Source organism: Nicotiana tabacum, chromosome 8, assembly GCF_000715075.1.
Source record: "Nicotiana tabacum cultivar K326 chromosome 8, ASM71507v2, whole genome shotgun sequence".
In the NCBI taxonomy this organism is placed as follows: Eukaryota; Viridiplantae; Streptophyta; class Magnoliopsida; order Solanales; family Solanaceae; genus Nicotiana; species Nicotiana tabacum.
Window position 1 is genome coordinate 204,124,959 of NC_134087.1, and position 20,373 is coordinate 204,145,331.

General features: G+C 35.4%; 2 protein-coding genes and 1 non-coding gene across 4 annotated transcripts; all 3 read right to left on the reverse strand.

Moving 5' to 3' along the window:
• Positions 1–2,673: 2,673 nt before the first annotated feature.
• TRNAM-CAU (transfer RNA methionine (anticodon CAU)) lies at positions 2,674–2,758 on the reverse strand. Its single transcript is given in 2 exon segments — positions 2,674–2,709; positions 2,721–2,758. It is a non-coding gene; the product is annotated as a tRNA-Met (tRNA).
• Positions 2,759–3,408: 650 nt separating this feature from the next.
• On the reverse strand, positions 3,409–7,093 carry LOC107803704 (protein NRT1/ PTR FAMILY 1.2-like). 2 transcript variants are annotated; one of them, XM_075218862.1, is made up of 5 exons: positions 6,770–7,093; positions 6,038–6,255; positions 5,396–5,637; positions 4,573–4,881; positions 3,409–4,494 (listed from the first exon to the last, which is right to left on the reverse strand). In XM_075218862.1, the coding sequence occupies exons 1-5, from the start codon at positions 6,834–6,836 to the stop codon at positions 3,603–3,605; spliced, it is 1,728 nt and encodes a 575-aa protein (XP_075074963.1). In that variant the 5' UTR covers positions 6,837–7,093; the 3' UTR covers positions 3,409–3,602. The 2 variants fall into 2 exon arrangements, with proteins under 2 accessions (XP_075074963.1, XP_075074965.1); XM_075218864.1 differs by lacking the exon at positions 6,770–7,093 and adding an exon at positions 6,630–6,758.
• Positions 7,094–8,209: 1,116 nt separating this feature from the next.
• On the reverse strand, positions 8,210–18,847 carry LOC107803703 (protein NRT1/ PTR FAMILY 1.1-like). The gene is made up of 5 exons (XM_075220066.1): positions 18,606–18,847; positions 17,682–17,899; positions 11,484–11,725; positions 10,249–10,557; positions 8,210–9,310 (listed from the first exon to the last, which is right to left on the reverse strand). Exons 1-5 carry the CDS (start codon positions 18,700–18,702, stop codon positions 8,425–8,427), a joined length of 1,752 nt encoding a protein of 583 aa, XP_075076167.1. The 5' UTR covers positions 18,703–18,847; the 3' UTR covers positions 8,210–8,424.
• Positions 18,848–20,373: the final 1,526 nt, after the last annotated feature.

Sequence of the window (20,373 nt, forward strand, 5' to 3'; positions counted from 1 at the left end):
TATGAATGTATTATTGACTTCCACTTGTATCTTGTTTTTGAGTGACATGACAAATTTACTTGTAGTATATTATGGGAAAAGTAATATAAATGGTGAATGTCAAAGAATGAGAAGATGGGCAGAGGTGGAAAAGTTTAATAATTTGATGTGATTCACTTCTTTTTACTAGAAATTCCAATAATAGTTACAAGGTAGTTTTTTTTAGGGGTGGGCAAAATAAAAGGATTGAAGTAAAGGGACAAGAAATTCTTGCAGACTGGCAAGAACCCTACTAGGATAATTATTTAACAACCAAAAAATTAGTAGTATTCTTGTAGCATGCCTTAAAATTGTCTATGGGATAGTTTCTTCATGCCTAAAGTTACTATTCAATGGTGTCAGGTTCAGAATTTATAAGTTGTGGCTCTGATTTAAGAAAATGAGTTCTAAAATATATATCTAGTTTTATATATACTTGTCTTTACATATATATAAAGATTGATCTCGAAGCACTGAATTCTGTTGAATCCATGGATCGATTGTTGGATTTGTTCTCAACTCTAGATAGAATATAAAATCTTGAAAGTAAAAGATCTCTCAATTCCCAAAGCCAAAAAAGAATTTTCCCTTGTGAAAAGTGTCACAATAGTCAATACCAACAACTTGAAGCAATTTGAGAGTTAAAATGGGCCCAAGTCTTGTGGATTTTAAGTTTTAACCACCAAATAAAGGACGAAAAGATATGGTTCATTGGTAGAATATTTATCATTTTTGGAACATGAGAAAAGAGAGAAGATAAGAGTGCTATTTGAGTGGATGTCATCATTTGAATATTTTTAAGGCACAAAAGTGTGTAAGATGCTGAATTGGCACTCAAAATCTTAATATGAAATGCTGAAGTTCAAATTTGTCATGATATATATATATATATATATATGATCCCACTAGCAAGTCTTTGGCATAATGGAAGACCTTGAACAACTTACGAACCAAGTCAAAAATTAGCATGCAATGGGAGGATATGTTAGAGCAATTGTCAAAATATTTTTCAATTAGAGTGGCGGAACCACTTTTGACGACTTTTCGTCCAAAAATTATATTGTGTAGATAAGTTTTTAATTTTTATTTTTTTTATTTTTATATACACTATATGTTGAATTCAAGAGCAGCTCAAAGAATTTGGTGATCTAAAGCCAAAATATATTAAAGCCCCTTAAATTTTCATAACATTTATATTATAATGAGTCACAAAAGAACCCCACATGACTTTGGTCTAGTGATAAAGCGCAACACATGATGAGGTTAGACTGACATCACAATTTCAAACTCTCTCATGGACAAGAGTATGATATTTAAGTGAAAAATCGTAGAGAAGTGGATACATTATCCATCGAGTTCGAATCTTGTGCCATTGCCCTCAAGAATTTTTTAGTTATAAAAGATAAGATACAAAAGAACTTGCTTTCTGATATATTGATCAATCAATTATGATAAAAAGAAATAGCTAAATTCAGATAATTTGAGTTGAAATTAAAGAGTGAAATTGTTAAACATATGAAGGACAAAAAGAGTGTACATAAAAGAGAAAAAAAGTTAGAATTAATGAGAAGGTAAATATCCGTATAATTTAATGATAGAGAAAATTTGTGATTGTTTTTACTTACTCAATCATGCAATCTCAGTCAAATTTAAAAAGTGTAAAAATTTATTTATTTTATTAATAATAATATTTGTTTAACAACAACAACAATAACGACCCAGTATAATCCTACAAGTGGGGTCTGGGGAGGGTAATATGTACGCAGACCTTACCCCTACACCGAAGGGTAGAGAGGCTGTTTCCAGGAGACCCTCGGCTCAAAAAAAGCATCAGGAGACGATATATTAGTACCATAAAAATGCATAATAAAATAATAGCTTTATAAGAAATATGAAATACACAATACGAAATATGAAATAGATGACTGGTATAGTAAAAACTAGCAGGTAAAGCTCCTAACCTGCAACCTTAATGCTCGACCTCTATAATTCTCTGTCAAGGGCCATGTCCTCAGTAATCCTAAGTCGCGCCATGTCCTGTCTGATCACCTCTCCCCAATACTTCTTAGGTCGCCCTCTACCTCTCCGCGTGCCCACTACAGCCAGTCGCTCGCACCTCCTCACCAGTGCATCAGTGCTCCTCCTCTGAATGTGCCCGAACCATCTGAGTTTTACTTCCCACATCTTGTCCTCCATGGGGTCACGCCCACCTTCTCTCGAACATCTTCATTCCTAATCTTATCCATCCTTGTATGCCCGCACATCCACCTCAACATCCTCATCTCTGCTACTTTCATCTTCTGGATGTGTGAGTTCTTTACCGGCCAACATTCAGTTCCATATAACATAGCAGACCTAACCACTGCTCTATAAAACTTACCTTTTAGTAACGGTGACACTTTCTTGTCACACAAGACTCCCGATGCTAACCTCCACTTCATCCACTCCACCCTTATACGGTATGTGACATCCTCGTCAATCTCCCCGATCCCCTGATATGTAATATAATAGTGATATAGTAGTATTTTATAATTTTGGGGCCCTTAATATTTGGAGGCGTATGGCAAGGGTTTCATTTATCTTACCAGACTTCCGATACACATAGCGAGAAGAAGCAGAAATGCGAATATAAGAAAGAAATAGAAAAATAATGAATGGGGTGAGAGAGGCTCGAACTCTCGACCTCAGGATTACTCTTTAGCTATGAGACCTACGCGCTAGCCAACTGCGCCACCACCCCGATGCTGTTAATTAATCAGAACAATATAGTAATTACTGGCGACGTTAATGTGTAGATTTCAAGTTCGGACGAACTTAGTAAATTTGGTCCAGATTCTATATTTGTCTTAAGAAATTCATTGAATATGTGCAAATTATTTATTTAAAACTCAGTAACTTAAAAAAGATTAAAATTCTCGTACCGTTCAATTAGCAAGATATTTTAAGAGCTACATTTTTTTTTATAGCTGGGTAGAGGTAGCTCCACAACTATAAAGGAGTGTAAAGTACCATTACATACACTCAATATAATATTTAATAATTTTTTAAAAATTGTTTAATTATATGTACGGAAGTCAAGTTGAAGACATTAAAATTCTTCACTCAAGACTTATAAAGCTTAATTGAAGAGAAGAATATTAGCAATCTGGAGGGAGCATGTTTACCTTACCTCCTCAATTAAGAGCAAATTCTTTACTAAACTTATGCTTTAGACCTTTTAACAATTTCTGTTAATTATACATATGGGAAGAAATAGACTTTTGTTTGACTCTGATCTTAAAATTGAAAATAAAAGTTTATCTGTGTCAATACAAAAAGGCGTCACTTTACAATGACATTTCCACATTTTTCATAAGAGATCAAGAAAACGAACATAGGCATGAAAGTGTGAAACTGAACAAAATTTGCAACCGAGTATAATAGTCGCTCACTCAACCATTTAAATTAAAAGTAGCAAGCGAATGTATACATATGTAGAATAAGTGTATAACAGTATATAACCAATATATAATCGACGTATACCGGTAGAAAAATAAACAGTGAATCTGGCCAGCTATTTAAGCAATTCGACTTCTAAAAATTATCTATAACATGACAATTTCTCCTTTCTTTGCAGCTTGATCTTCCTCCCAAATTCTTGTATCTTCATCAGATCCATAAGCCCAAGCACACACAATGAAGTAGAACAAATTTCCAACACTCAACAAGCAAAGAACCCAATAGTAATAATCATAATGACCTAAATTCAAGTTATTTGATACCCAACTCACTTTCCCTCCTTTACTTGAAACATGATCAACAATTTCCACAATTAGACTTCCAACCAAATTTCCAAATCCCAATCCTAGTGAAAATAGTGCAACACCAATACTAGCCATACTCTTAGGAAATTGTGAATAGTAAAATTCTATTTGTCCAATCGCGTTGAATGCCTCAGCTAGACCAGTTAAACAATGTTGCGGTACTAGCCACATTGCTGACATATCCACTTGTGACAAGGGATGGTTCGCGAGCCCTTCATTAAGGGCTCGTGCTCGTCTTTCTCTTTCCACTAACGCTGCAGCTCCCTGAGATGCACAAGAAAGTAACAACCCGATCCCCATACGTTGCTTGAAAGTCAATCCGCGAGGTTTTTCTGTGAATTTTGAGATCCAGGGGACGAGGATTCGGTCATAGATGGCTATCCATATTGTTAATGTGAGAATCCCAAATGCACCATACGAACCTGCTGGAATTTTAAAATTACTACCTTTTACTAAATGTCTGTCCATTGTATTTGCTTGTAGCACAGGAAATGCATGTTGGCTTAGTGTTACCGCTATCATAATTCCTGTAGACCACATTGGGATAACTTTGATCAAGGCTTTGAATTCTTCTACTTGTTGAATTGTACAAAGGTTCCACGGATTTGAAGCTGTTCCATTTGGATTCAAATCTTCCTCGGGATTTCTAACGATGCACGCCTTATTTAGAAACCTATGGAATACGACAAAAAATAAATTGTAAAATTTTGTTACAACGTCAGTGTATATAACTTAAATCCGAGGAAAGTACCTTAGTTTATGGGTTGGAAAAGTAAATCTTGAATCCTTTTCATGATAATACCACCCATTAGAATCCACAGGAGGCAGAGAAAGGTGTTTGTTTTGCCAAGCCACAACAACAACTTGAGCAAAACTAGTAAGCAAACTCTTGTTTGCTTTTATCCTAATGAAAAGTGCAGAACCCAAAAGGAACATAATAGTTGCCAAAAACATAAGTCCTGTAGGCACTCCAAAACCCACCACCCAACCAAATTGTGTCTGAATATACACTATAACTGTCACTGAAATCAGTATTGATATCCCAACTGATGCGTAATACCTGTCGCGAAAATAGCATATAAACATAATATTCACAGTAAATAACAATAATAATAACTATGTCTTAACACCAAGCTAGTTGGATCGACTGTATGAATCTCAATATCATAATAAGGTTAATCTAACACTAGGGGTACATTTCAGTTGTTACATATTGTACACGGATTTCAACTCTGTCATTTTCTATCTTTTATCTAGATCTATCTAGATTCTGAGAATATTCATAATTAATAATAGAGAATAAAGGACGAACATCAAAGGCGGACCTATGTGTAGTGTTGAGGGGTCACCGGACCCCATAAACTTCGGCAGAAATCTTGTATAAGTATATGCATATACCTTAAAATGATTATATAAATAAGTTGACACCCTGAACACTAAAAGCCTTTAGAGGATACTGGTTGAGCTAAATAGTGGTGCCCCGTCATGTTAAAATCCTGGTTTCGATTCTGACGAACATATTAAGATACAGTGAATAACATGAATAATAAGAGAAACAAGGACAACAGAATTACCAATTGAAGAAACTTTGCAAGATTCTTCCATTATTGGGATTCTCAGGATTGTCAAATTGGTCAGCACCAAAGGCTAATGAACATGGCCTAATTCCACCAGCTCCTATGGCCATTAATGCAAATGATGAAAACAGAAATACTAACTGGCCAATGTCTGGTTTTTGACAATTTTCTGATTCTAATTTGCAAGGATGTGGTCTTGCTTCTTTTAGTATAGCTGTTAACCACAGAGCCACCATCCCCTACCAGAGAAAATATAGTGTTAAATTTATCGTTCAGACACAATTCCAACTTCAAAATACTTTTATTTCAATTTCAACTTCAAATGCTTTTTTAAAAAAAAATCGACCAAATATAATCCAAATGCTATATAGATACCAAATATTGTAAGACACATATTTTTTGTATATATAGACATTCTAAAAAAATTGTTATTATTACGGGGATGGGGAGGGGAACATTACATATAGGTGGTATTCGATCCCTCGCCACATGGTAAAGGATGAGAAACTCGCACTATATGAATAATTCAAATAAAAAATAATATGTTCAGTTGAACCCGTTCTAACCCTGCGTCTAGTAATAAATTTCAATGTAAACGACGAAGAACTAGAAAAATAGAGAGGAGAATAGTGTACTCACGATAAGGCTAATGAATGTCCCTAAAGCAATGACATAATAACGACCCAAATAAGAATCAGAAAGAAAAGCTCCAAAAATGGGAGTGAAATTGGATATGGCATTCCACCAGAAAAGAATACTTGCCCCTGTAGCATTACTTAAGTGATACTCATTTTTCAGGTACAATATCATATTTGCATGCAGTCCTACACTTGCAACCTTGTCCAATGCCTCATTTGCTGTTATCATCAAAACCACAAACATAATCATTAACGTCGAAAAATTGCTTGTTATCAGTTTCAACATTTCCATTCAAATGCGTAGTACTCCTTCTATTTCATTTTATATGATGGTATTTATTAACTGGATACGGATTAACAAAGAAAGAAAGACTTTCACCGTTCGTGGTCTTGAACCTATCATGACATTTCTATGTCTATAAAAAAGCACTACATTAAGAATAAATAGAAGTTTAAAGTCAAATTATTTTCAAATATAAAAAAATCGTCATTCTTTTTCGATATAAAAAAGGGCAGCCCGGTGCACTAAGTTTCTGCTATGCGCGGGTTCATGGGAGGGCAAGACCACAAGGTTCTATTGTACACAACCTTACCTTGCATTTCTGCAAAAGGCTGTTTCCACGGCTGGAACCCGTGATCTCCTTGTCACATGATAAGTTTACCAGTTACGTCAAGGCTACCCCTCTCTTTTTCAATATAACAAAGAACTAATTAAAAGAATGAAATTACATACCGATAACAAAAGGCATTGTTTTAAGGCCACCTTTCTTGTGATCTGAATAACTTTCTTTTTTCTCCATTTCCACAAAACTATGACTAAAAAAAAGTCTTTTTTGCTAAGCAAAACTCTTGAGAATGATAGGAAAAAATGGGTTTTTGTTGAGAAAGATAGAGAGAAAGCTAATGAGATTAGTAGTTTTTGTTTAGTGGCCTCTTTAACAGCTTGTTTTTGCCTTATGCATAAAACGATGATCCTTTATACGTTGAAAAATTCCATTTCCACAAATTCAACAAAAATGCCATGTATAGCCAATAACGCGCCATGACTTATGATGTCAATATAATCTTTTATAGCTTTATACACTCGTTATTTGAGACCTACTGACTCGACTAATTTAGATTTTGTAATTTGCACCGCGTAGGGTCCATTAAGACGTCCGTAATATCGAGTAACTGCTTTGTAATCTCAGCTAAGTTGATGTAATCAGTCACTGTCTTATATTCGGCTTTGGAAGTTTGTCTAAGTGTGGTTAAATTAGTACAACGTAACAACTAGACGGAGTGTCATGAAAATAAATTGTTAAAGTTACGTACGGCATCTAGTTAAATTTACTTTTCGAATCTAATTTGTTATTTGTCATTGTATATCTAGCTCTTTTGACTTAGTTAATTACGTTACTCAAATTAATAAACTATTATCAAATGATAATTACAGCCTAATTAACTTGAATAAGTGAGCTGATTTGTCCCATGCGTTTAGTGTACATACCCTTGTTTGGGTTTTGACACAAACCTATAGTCGCAACACGAATTTCGTACTCCTTCTTATGATGATCTGAGAGAAATGAGAAGTAGAAAAGTGCACACATTAAAAATATACTCCCTCTGTTTCAGTTTAGATGATTTAGTTTGACTTAACAGAAAATTTAAGAAAGAAAAGAAAACTTTTGAAATATGTGGTCCTAAAAGATTAAGGGGCAAAAGCTTTATGAGTCCATGTCATTTGTGTGGCTATAAAATCTTCTTATTAAGGGTAAAATGAAAAGTTTAAATTTAAATTGTTTCCAAATACATAAATATGTCATTCTTTTTTGAACGAACTAATAAGAAAAGTGTGTCATTTAAATTGAAGTAATATTTTCTAGAACTCACTGTATCAATTAATACAATCGTGTAGCGTCTTTTTAAGGGGAAAACGCTCTCTACTAGAGTTTGTTCAAACTCGAACCAAAGAACTTTGATTAAGGATAGATGAATCACACCCTTCTCGTTCACCCGCTTTGGTGGTGATTAAAGAAAAGTGTATAATTCAAATAAGAACAGACTAAGGAAGTGTTCTAGTGGGCAAAGAAAAATATCTTTAATACAAAGAACACGTAAAAAATAGGCCAATAAAATGTTCAAAAAAATAATATCATGATGGAAACATGGAAATAAAGAAAATATGCTTCCCATAGCTTTTAAGGGAGAATTTATTAGCAAGGTACAATTACAAAGATCAGCTTCAAAATGTTCCATAAAAATATTGTTGTGCAAAATTCAAAATATCAGATTTGTTTATTTATACAGAAAATTTTCTATTTCGAACACAGGGATGAAGTAGTGACGTATCCAGAATTTTACATTACGTCAGAGTATATGTCAACAACTTTTGATACTAAAAATTGTCTATAACATGACAATTTCTCCTTTCTTTTCAGCTTGATCTTCCTCCCAAATTCTTGTATCTTCATCAGATCCATAAGCCCAAGCACACACAATGAAGTAGAACAAATTTCCAACACTCAACAAGCAAAGAACCCAATAGTAATAATCATAATGACCTAAATTCAAGTTATTTGATACCCAACTCACTTTCCCTCCTTTACTTGAAACATGATCAACAATTTCCACAATTAGACTTCCAACCAAATTTCCAAATCCCAATCCTAGTGAAAATAGTGCAACACCAATACTAGCCATACTCTTAGGAAATTGTGAATAGTAAAATTCTATTTGTCCAATCGCGTTGAATGCCTCAGCTAGACCAGTTAAACAATGTTGTGGCACTAACCAAAATGCTGACATATTCACTTGTGAAAACGGATTTTTCTCTAGTCCTTCACTATGTGCTCGTGCTCGTCTTTCTCTTTCAACTAATGCTGCTACCGCTTGTGCTGCACAAGAAAACAACAACCCGATCCCTATACGTTGCTTGAAAGTCAATCTGCGAGGTTTTTTGGTGAATTTTGACATCCAGGGGACGAGGATTCGGTCATAAATGGCTATCCATATTGTCAATGTAATAATCGCAAATAAACCATAAGAAGCTGCTGGAATTTCAAAGTGACTATTCAAATGTCTGTCCATTGTATTTGCTTGTAATACTGGAAATGCATGTTGACTTAGTGTTACTGCTATCATAATTCCTGTAGACCACATTGGTATTACTTTGATTAAGGCTTTTAATTCTTCTACTTGTTGAACTGTACAAAGATTCCATTGATCTGAAGCTGTTCCATTTGGATTCAAATCTTTCTCAGGGTTTCTAATGATACATGCCTTATTTAGAAACCTATGAAATATGACCAAAAAATGGTTATCAATATGCTTGTTCATTCAATATTAAAACAAACTACTAACAAATTATTTTTCAATCATCAGTAAGAGAGGAGAGTATTATATAAAGATCTTTGTTTGATTAATTATAGTGCTATTGCCTGTTAGGATCAAGCGCTTACCGTCATGCCAAAAGATGTTGATAATAAAGGCGCAACTTTATTCTTAACCAAAGCTCACCAAGCAAGCGCCATGTTCGACCATGACTCTGACCTAGTCTACCCTAACACCCTCGTGGGCGATTTAGGCAGGATGTTGGCGTTACCCAACAATGTGGTGTTTAGCGGTTTGTCCTTAATCATCTCTGTTCCACTTAGAATACATTTGTAACCTTTTCTTATGCTAAAGTTCTTGTGTGAGAGGACAAGAGGTTCTTTGGTGGCATCGCCAACAAGAAATCTAGTTATTCATGTTAAGTAACAACCTAATATTAGGCATTCTACGTCTAGGCAGTGCTAATTTTTTTTAATCATAAAATATTCAATAACTCTAAGCACAAGAAGTATAAATCAGCATGATTTATGACAAAGAATTGGTCAATATAGCATGTGAATAGAATGAGTTTCAATTTTGTGTACTGAGAGTGTATAAATTATTTACACTATTAGATTAAGTTAATTTATATAATAACGTGTAATTTTTCATAGTCACTGATGCTTGCATTAAGATAGGCTGCCTACATCACACTCTTTAGGGGTGCGACTCTTCGCCGAATCCTGCGTGAATGCTGAATACTTTATGTACCTTATAACGTGTAATTTCTCATAGCGATTTTAGTATGATAATTAAAGAAAGAGTAATAACCTGCTATATATACCCGATCAAATAGCACTAGATAGTAGTATAAATATTTTTATATTTTCAATATATATAGCTTAAATCCGAATAAAGTACCTTAGTTTATGTGTTGGAAAAGTAAATGTTGAATCCTTCTCACGATGATACCACCCATTTGAATCCACAGGAGGCAGAGAGAGGTGTTTGTTTTTCCAAGCCATAGCAACAACTTGAGCCAAACCAGGAATCAAACTCTTTTTTGCCTTCATCTTAATAAAAAGTCCAAAACCCAAAAGGAAAAAAATTGTTGCTAACAACATAAGACCTGCAGGTACTCCAAAACCCACCACCCAACCAAATTGTGTCTGAATATACACTATAACTGTCACTGCAATCAATACTGATATGCACACTGATGCATAATACCTGTAAGAATTAAAAAACAAAAATAATATTCACGGTAAATAATAAGAAATAAAGAACGAACACCAACACATAGTAAACAATGAAAATAAAAAGTACTCGCTCCGTTTTAATTTATGTGATGCACTTTAAATCTCGAGAATAAAGCTTCTTAATTTTGGCCGCAAATTCTGCTATAGAATCTTCAAATTTTTCTAAGCTTCCGCTATGCGCGGGATCAGAGGAAGGGCCGGATCACAAGAGTCTATTGTACTCAGTCTTACCATACATTTCTGCAAGAGGTTGTTTCCACTAGGATTGTCTAAGGGGAGGGTACTCGGAAAAGAAGGGTTAAGGGTACAAGGAGGTTAAGGGTAAGGATAAGGGGAGAGTTGCTTAAGGGTACTTTTTTTAATGGTATTTAAGGGTATGGGTTAAGGGTATTTTTTTGGGTACCCTACCAGTACTCCTACCGGTCCTAAAGGTGCGGTACTTAAGGATGGGTTATCAGTACTTACGGGTACTTAAGGGTAATTTTAAATTAAATAAAAAAATGGCCATATTTTAAATTAAACAAAAAAAAACGGTAGGGTACCAGTGCGGTACAGTACGATACCTTAAGGGTACTTGGGGTACCGGTACTAAGGGTACTATATCGGGTACCCTACCATTACCTTACCCTTCGCCTCAAATCCCTCACCCCTACCCACCCACCGTAGCAGTACAGTCCGATACGGGTACTAGTACGGTCCCATACGGGTACAGGTATTACCCTACCCTTAGACAGCCCTAATTTTCATGATTCGAATCTGTGACCTCCTGGTCACATGACAACAATTTTACTAGTTACGCTAAGGATTACATATTTAAAAACTCATGGTAATGAACTGCATCGCATAAATTGAGATAGAGTAAGTAAAACAAGTACATCAAGATTACGTGATAAATACCAATTGAAGAAACTTTGCAAGATTCGTCCATTATTGGGATTCTCAGGATTGTCAACTTGGTCAGCACCAAAGGCTAATGAACATGGCCTAATTCCACCAGCTCCTATGGCCATTAATGCAAATGATGAAAGTAGAAGTGCAAGTTGGCCAATGTCTGGTTTTTGACAGTTTCCTGAGTCTAATTTGCAACGATGTGGCCTTGCTTCTTTTATTATAGCTGTTAACCATAGGACCACCATTCCCTAACAAAGAAAATATGGTGTTAAATCTGATCATGATAAAGAAAAGAAGCGAATCTAGAATTTAAAGCCAGTGGATTCAAAATAAGTCTGATTTTATTTTTGTTATATATGCGGATGCTAATTTCTTTTTTGTTTATCTATACATGTTGCGGAAGTCAAATGTATATAGTGTGAATAAGTCACAACTACTATACCAAAAATTATGACAACCACCAAATAATAAATAAGACAATAAAGCAACAATAAAGGGAACACCAGAATTTACGAGGTTCGGGTAATTTTGCCTACTTCTCGGACACAACCAATATTTTATTTCACTCCAAAAATACAAGTGAAATAATACTAAAGAGAGAAATACAAATGCCTTAAACAGATGAGAAGGCAAATGAGAGGTGTGTTTAAATCCTAAACATTAAGCCTTCTTTTATAGGGGGAAAATCCCCCCAACCCTTCTTTTCCCACCGATGTGGGACAAAATGTTTTGCCAAATTCAACAAATCTCCACCTTAGCAAAATTCCACATCTTCAATTTTCTCTCAATAACAAATTTTGATTGTGTCTTCATCTTCAATCTTCAGTTTTCAACAATGTTGATCAAATCCAAACAATGTTGAAACTTGACCGCAATCACCACCTTTGTCAGCATATCAGCAGGATTCTCCGTAGTATGAATTTTCTTCACTGTGACTCCACTCTCTTCTATGATTTCTCGTACGAAATGATACCGAACATCAATGTGCTTCGTCCTTGCATGATAAACTTGGTTCTTCGCTAATTGAATAGCACTTTGACTATCACAAAAAATTGTGATACCTTTTTGTTCAACACCAAGCTCCTTTAGCAATCCTTGAAGCCAAATTGCCTCTTTCACAGCCTCTGTAATAGCCATGTACTTTGCCTCTGTTGTAGACAAAGCAACTGTTGACTGCAAAGTAGACTTCCAACTAACTGGTGCCTTTGCAAAAGTAAACACATAACCAGTAGTTGATCTTCGTTTGTCCAGATCACCCGCAAAATCGGAGTCACAATATCCAACTACAGACTGATTGTCTTCCTGCTCAAAAACTAACCCGACATCTACAGTATTATGAATATACCGTAGAATCCACTTCACAGCTTGCCAATGCTCCTTTCCTGGATTGTGCATATATCTGCTAATAACTCCAACAGCTTGTGAAATGTCAGGCCTTGTGCAAACCATTGCATACATCAAGCTACCAACAACATTTTCGTATGGTACCTTTGACATATACTCTCGTTCAGCTTCATCCATTGGCGACATAATAGTACTTAGCTTAAAATGGGAAGCAAGTGGAGTACTAACTGGCTTAGTCTTGTCATCTATGCCAAAACGTTGAAGTACTCTCTTCAAATATTCCTTTTGAGATAAACAGAGTTTCTTTGAACGTCTATCTCTAATTATTTCCATGCCAAGAATTTTCTTTGCCTCGCCAAAATCCTTCATCTCAAACTCCTTCTTCAGTTGAATCTTCAACTTATCAATTTCTTCTGAATTCTTGGAAGCTATCAACATATCATCAACATATAGGAGAAGATATATAAAGGAACCATCTTTAAGCCTGCGCAAATACACACAATGATAGTATTTGCTTCTCTTGTACCCTTGCTGCAACATAAACTTGTCAAATCATTTGTACCATTGTCTAGAAGATTGTTTCAATCCGTACAACGATTTTTCAAGTTTGCACACCATATTTTCTTTTCCAGCAACTTTGAATCCTTCTGGCTGAGTCATGTAGATTTCCTCCTCCAAGTTTCCATGTAAAAACGCAGTTTTTACATCCATCTGAACTAGTTCCAAATCCAGTTGTGCTACCAAAGCCAACATAATTCTAATGGAGGAATGTTTTACAACTGGAGAAAACACTTCATTGTAATCAATTCCCTCCTTTTGAGCATATCCTTTGGCCACCAATCTTGCTTTGTAGCGAACATCTGCTTGGTTAGGAAATCCTTCTTTCTTTGCAAATACCCATTTGCACCCAATTGCTTTCTTTCCCTTCGGGAGATTGGCCAATCTCCATGTATGATTCTGATGAAGGGACTGTATTTCATCATTCATGGCAATCCTCCACTTATCTTCTTCTGAACTTTGGACTGCGTCTTTATAAGTGGTAGGAACATCATCAGCTACAATTGAGGTTGCACAAGCAACTGTCTCTATGATACGAACAGGTTTCGTTATTGTTCTTTTTGGCCTGCTGGTTGCTATTGATTCAAGTTGTTGTTGAGGTTCCTGAGTTGGAATCTCCTCTACTGGCTCTCCTTCCAGAGGGTAATCTTCATTTGTTTCCTCCTCTGCTTCTTGTGTAGGAAAAATAAATTTTCCCTCAAACTCCACCTACTTAGAAGCACCTTTATTTTGTTTGGTATCTTCTGTTACCTTATTTACCATAGCAGATTCATCAAAGGTAACATCCCTGCTGAATATTACTTTCTTTGTTATAAGACACCATAAGCGATATCCTTTGACTCCAGAAGTAATTCCCATAAAAATAGCCTTCTTTGCCCTTGGATCCAATTTTGAGTCCGTCACATGATAATATGCAGTTGAGCCAAACACGTGCAAAGAGTCATAATCTACAGCAGGCTTTCCATACCATTTTTCAAATGGTGTCTTGCCATCAATATCAGCAGATGGTAAGCGATTAATGAGGTGGCATGCATATGTAACTGCCTCAGCCCAAAATTCTTTGCCCAAGCCAGCATTGGACAACATACACCGTACCTTCTCCAGCAAGGTCCGGTTCATACGTTCAGCCACTCCATTTTGTTGTGGTGTATGTCTGACAGTGAAGTGTCGGACGATGCCATCATTTTGATAGACCTTATTGAAATGATCATTTTTGTATTCACCTCCATTGTCTGTGCGAATACACTTGATCCTCTTGCCTGTTTGATTCTCCACCATCGTCTTCCATTTGAGAAAAATTCCCAGCACTTCATCTTTGTTTTTCATTGTATACACCCACACTCTTCGAGAAAAATCATCAACAAAGGTTACAAAATAGTGCTTCCCACCCAATGAAGGTGTTTTGGAAGGACCCCAAACATCAGAGTGTACATAATCCAAAATGCCTTTAGTATTATGGATCGATGTACCAAATTTAACCCTTGTCTGTTTCCCTTTGACACAATGCTCACAAAACTCCAAGTTGCAAGCCTTTACTCCTTTTAACAATCCTTGATGTGATAGAGTTTTCAAGGATTTTCCTCCAGCATGTCCCAAGCGCACGTGCCATAGCTTGGTTGCTTCTGCCTCTTTGTCGTCACTGGATGTCACTGTCGCTGTCCCAATAACTGTACTGCCACAATAGCGGTACATATTATTATTCTTCCGATTAGCCTTCATTACCACTAGTGCACCGGAGCATACTCTCATCACTCCATTTTCTGCAATGATTTTGAACCCTTTTGATTCTAGGGCTCCCACAAAGATGAGATTCTTCTTCAAATCCGGTACATATCGAATATCTGTTAATGTTCTGATCATTCCATCATGGTTCCTTAATCGTATTGAACCAATGCCATATGAGGTAAGAGGGTTGTTATCCGCTGTGTGAACGACTCCATATTCTCCTTCTTGAAATTCCACGAACCAGTCCTTGTTGGGACACATATGATAGCTATAAACTGAGTCCATCAACCATATGTCTGATGATGTTGATGACTCTGTTGTAACTAATGAGAAGTCTGAATCATCACAATCAGCTACATTTGAATCCATAATGGCCTTTCCATTGTTATGTTTGGCCTTATTCTTCAACTTCGGACAGTCTTTCTTCCAGTGCCCTTTTTCTCGACAAAAGGCACATTAATCTTTGTTGGGTATGGATCTTGGCTTGGATCTTCCCTTCTTTGTCCTCGTTTGATTTTGAGGACGACCCCTCACAAATAGTGCTTCTCCTTCTCCGCCCTTCTGTTTTTCTCGCTTTCTTTGTTCATAGCTGTACAAAGCCGAACAAACTTCTCTGAAAGAAACTTCGTCATTTCCATGGAGTAGTGTAGTTTCAAGGTGCTCGTACTCATCAGGAAGTGACGCCAACAACATTAAGGCCAAGTCACCATCATCATAAGTTGTATCCATATTTTGCAAATCTGTGACCAACTTATTGAAACTGGTGATATGTTCATTCATCGTGGTACCAGGAACATAGGTGAAGTGAAACAGTCTCTTCTTCATGTACAATTTATTTTGACTGTTTTTCTTCAAAAATTTATCCTCCAGTGCTTTCCATAATTTACTTGCAGAAGTTTCTTTTGTGTATGGATATTTCTGCTCTCTAGCAAGGTAGGATCGAATGGTACCGCAAGCAACATGGTTGATAATCTTCCAATCTTCTTCTCCAATAACATCTGGTTTCTTTCTTCAATGGCCAGATCTAGCCCTTGTTGAAAAAGGACATCTAGAACATCGCCTTGCCACATCCCAAAATGTCCGGACCCGTCAAATATTTCTACCGCAAATTTCGCATTTGACACAATTCTTGTCATAAGGGAAGATGCCAATGATGACGTATTGTTGACACTTGATGTAGATTCTTCTTGTTTATTGTCTCCCATCTTTGACACAAATATTATTTAATAGCTGACGACAAAAATCAAGATTATTTCCTTTCTGGTGTGGAAGATCAGACTAAGCTGCAACCACAGAGCATACTCAGACAGAACCTTGACTCAGTTACCAAGATAAATCTTTTCTGATGTGGAAGATCAGATTATGCTGCAACCACAGAGCATACTTAGACAGTACCTTGGCTCTGATACCAATTGTTGCGGAAGCCAAATGTATATAGTATGAATAAGTCACAACTACTATACCAAAAATTATGACAGCCACCAAATAATAAATAAGACAATAAAGCAACAATAAAGGGAACACCAGAATTTACGAGGTTCGGCTAATTTTGCCTACTCCTCGGACACAACCAATATTTTATTTCACTCCAAAAATACAAGTAAAATAATACTAAAGAGAGAAATACAAATGCCTTAAACAGATGAGAAGGCAAATGAGAGGTGTGTTTAAATCCTAAACATTAAGCCTTCTTTTATAGGGGAAAAATCCCCCCAACCCTTCTTTTCCCACCGATGTGGGACAAAATGTTTTGCCAAATTCAACAATACAGACTTCAAATTTGAAAGTAGTGAATGCACATCATTGTCCTAGATTCGCCTATGATAATGAATTTCAATAATGAATGGATATCAGGGGCGGAGCTAGAATTTCTGTTACGGATTTGTCCAAACCTAATAGCTTTGTATGTACAACTTATTAATTTAGAACTCAATAACTTTAAGAGCTCGTTTAGTACGAGGAATAACGGATAATTAATCCCGGGATTAAATTTGAGATGTGTTTATCTCATAATTGGTGGGGGTAAAATCGTAGTATAACTAATCGGAGGATTCCGGGATTGTAGTGTTTCTTTATCCCTATGGGAAGGTGGGATAACAATCCTGGAATAACTAATCCCGAGATAATTAATCATGGGATAACTTGTTTCTCAACCATACGACCCCTAAAGAGTTATAATCCTAAGAATTAGAATTCTGAACGTGTAAGTTTCAAATCATGGCTAGAAAAGTAAACGGTGAATTCGATTAGCTATATTTGTGTAAAGATCCCTTTTTTTGTTTGTTTATGCATACAGAGTCCAAATCCAAAAGCAGTGAGTTCAGTTGAATCCACATCATTGTCCTATATTCGCTTCTAATAATGAATTTCAATCAGGGGCGGAGCTAGAATTTTTGTTGCGGATTCGACCAAACTTAATAGCTTTGTATGTACAAATTACTAATTTAGAATCCAATAACCTTAAAGAGTTAGAATCCTTTTAAGTTAGAATCCTGAACGTATAAGTTTCACTTCGCCGCTGATTTCGACGAAAAATGTTATAAAGAACTAGGAGAGTAAAGGAGAGAATGTACTCACAAGAAAGCTGATGAATGTCCCCAAAGCAATCACATAATATCGGCCCAAGTATGAATCAGAAAGAAAAGCTCCAAAAATAGGTGTGAAATTGGAAATGGCACCCCACCAAAGAAGAGTGATTTGGCCTCTAGCATTAGTTAAGTGATACTCATTTTTCAGGTACATGATCATATTTGCACTTAGTCCTACACTTGCAAGCCTCTCCAATGCCTCGTTTGCTGTCATCATCAAAACCATAAACAATATTCTTTAAAAAAAAAATAAAAAAAAAATAAAAGCGTATTTGGTACGATGGAGGTCAATTTTCATAGAAAAGTTTTTTCCCAAACAATGTTTTTCGGCTTTTGAAATTGAGCGTTGAAGCAACGGTAAAGTTGTCTTCGTATAACTTATACGTTACGAATTTGAGCCGTGGAAGCAGCCATTAATATTTGCATTAGGATGGGCTGTCTACATCACACTTCTAAGGGTATGACCCTTCCTCGAACCGTACGTAAATACGGAATATTTTCTGCACCGAACTGTTGTCCTTGCACTTTTTAATGTTTTTCGGAGTTTGGTTGGAGGTGGAAAAAGAATGTGTATGTTTGTGTATGATGTACATATTAACATTAATATTTGTAAATCGGAGAGTGTTTTCAAGAATATTTTGAGTAATGAACATTAATAATATTGTTTAAGTGTTAGTTGGAGTAAATAATATGCAGTGATCAATCATTACGATAGTTATAAGAAAAATGACTTCTACCCAAGAGTGATTAGAGAAGTCGTATTCCCCTTTTTGATGATAACCAAACACCAAAAATCAATGACTTTTCTCATGAAAAATATTTTACTTAAAAATGACTTCTGTCGTACCAAACAAAACGTTAATTCAAGAGGAAAAATTCATACCAAGGGACTAAAAAGTATGAAATTACATACCGATAATAAAAGGCACGGTTTTAAGGCCACCTTTCTTGCCATTTGAGACATCCTCAGAAGTCTTCACTAAATCTGAAGAACTTCCTTTTCTCTCCATAACTATATATGTTTCAAAAAGTCTTCTTTTTTGCTAAGTAAAACTTATGAGAATGAGAGAACAAAGTGAGCTTTTTGTTCAGCTTCTCTAAATAACAGTTTGTTTTTGCCTTATGCAAAAAGATTAACACTCAGTATGTATTCGAGATCTATTGATCTGACTAATCCGAATTCTCGTCGTATAGGTTTATTAATATGTCAATAATATAGAGCAATTGCTTTGTAATATCAGCTAGGTTGATATCAATGAGTCATTGTCCCATAGTGTTATTCAATTTGTTTGGAGGAATCCCAGCCAATTTTAATCGTTATGGAACTAGTGACTTTGTTTTCTTCCTTTTCTATAAGGTACCTAAATTCGGTCGCTTTTTTTTGTTTGTTTTGGTTTCCCACCCGATGTTCGATATGTATTGGAGCCCGACTATATCCGGATTTGCGCCGTGTAGGGCTCTATTCGTGGGAAAGTGCTCCATACCAAGGATTTTTCCATATCCAGAACTCGAACCCGAGACCTCTAGTTAAGGAAAGAGCAGCCTCATCCGCTGCATCACATTAATTCGGTTGCTTTGGCTATGAGGTGTTTACAGTTAATCCCGTCGCAATACATAAAAAAAAAAATTACACATGAATTTTTTTTCTTGTTCTTGGACATTTAATTTGTTTTCGTTTATTTTGTTTAATTGTTTCTTTCATTGTTCTTCTTTGATTGTTTATATGATGTAATTTCTCTCAGCATGAAATTTAAGAAATAAAGGATGAGTTTTAAATCGCAATTACTGAATGCTGATTGTTTTGGGTTATTGCTGATTGTTTACCTCGTAACTTTTTTGATATAGAAAAGACACAAGCAGTGAATGAGACAAAAAATCCCAAGAGAATCCGATGTATTAATCGCAATTACTGAACACGACTTATAAACAACAATTATTAAATGCGATTTATATATCGCACTTAAGAAATGCGACTTATTAGTGACAATTAAACTTATAATCGCAATTACATATCAATAACATATGTTACTCCCATTTTTCCATATTTTGATAATATTAGAAAACAGAGAAAACTTTTAGTTATTTTTCAAGATTATTTTGACCGTTGATCGTATTACATTCTAGTGCTTCACATTTGCAACAAGCAACGTAACAAACGACTTTAAATTAATAATATACAAACATATGTTATGTATATATTAATTTTTAATTTAAGAACTCGAACCATTAAGTTTTTATCCACCGTAACCTATCCCCTCGACTTATTTGGACTTGATTCAGTCAAACGAATAATTAAATAACAGTCTGTAATAGTTAAAAGTCTGTAATTAAATAATTATTTTAACTTTTCTCATTAAAAGACAAGAAAAGCCACACAAGTATTACTCTTGTAAGGAAGCGGCCGACCTATGTAAGCATATGCATAGCTGAAAATTTGATAAAAATTATAATTGTCGTACCACCTGTATCGTTTTGATATATATAATATTTTGACAGATTATATTATTTGTTGTTATTTTATGATATCATGCACCAGTAATATGAAGAATAAATTTGTAATTTTATAAAGAAAAAGTAAAGTACAGGGTAAAATTATTATATAAAAAAGTAATGTAAATAATAAAATAGGATTATTTAATAATAAGGAAGAGCAAGATGAGAGAAAAAATAAGGTAACAACG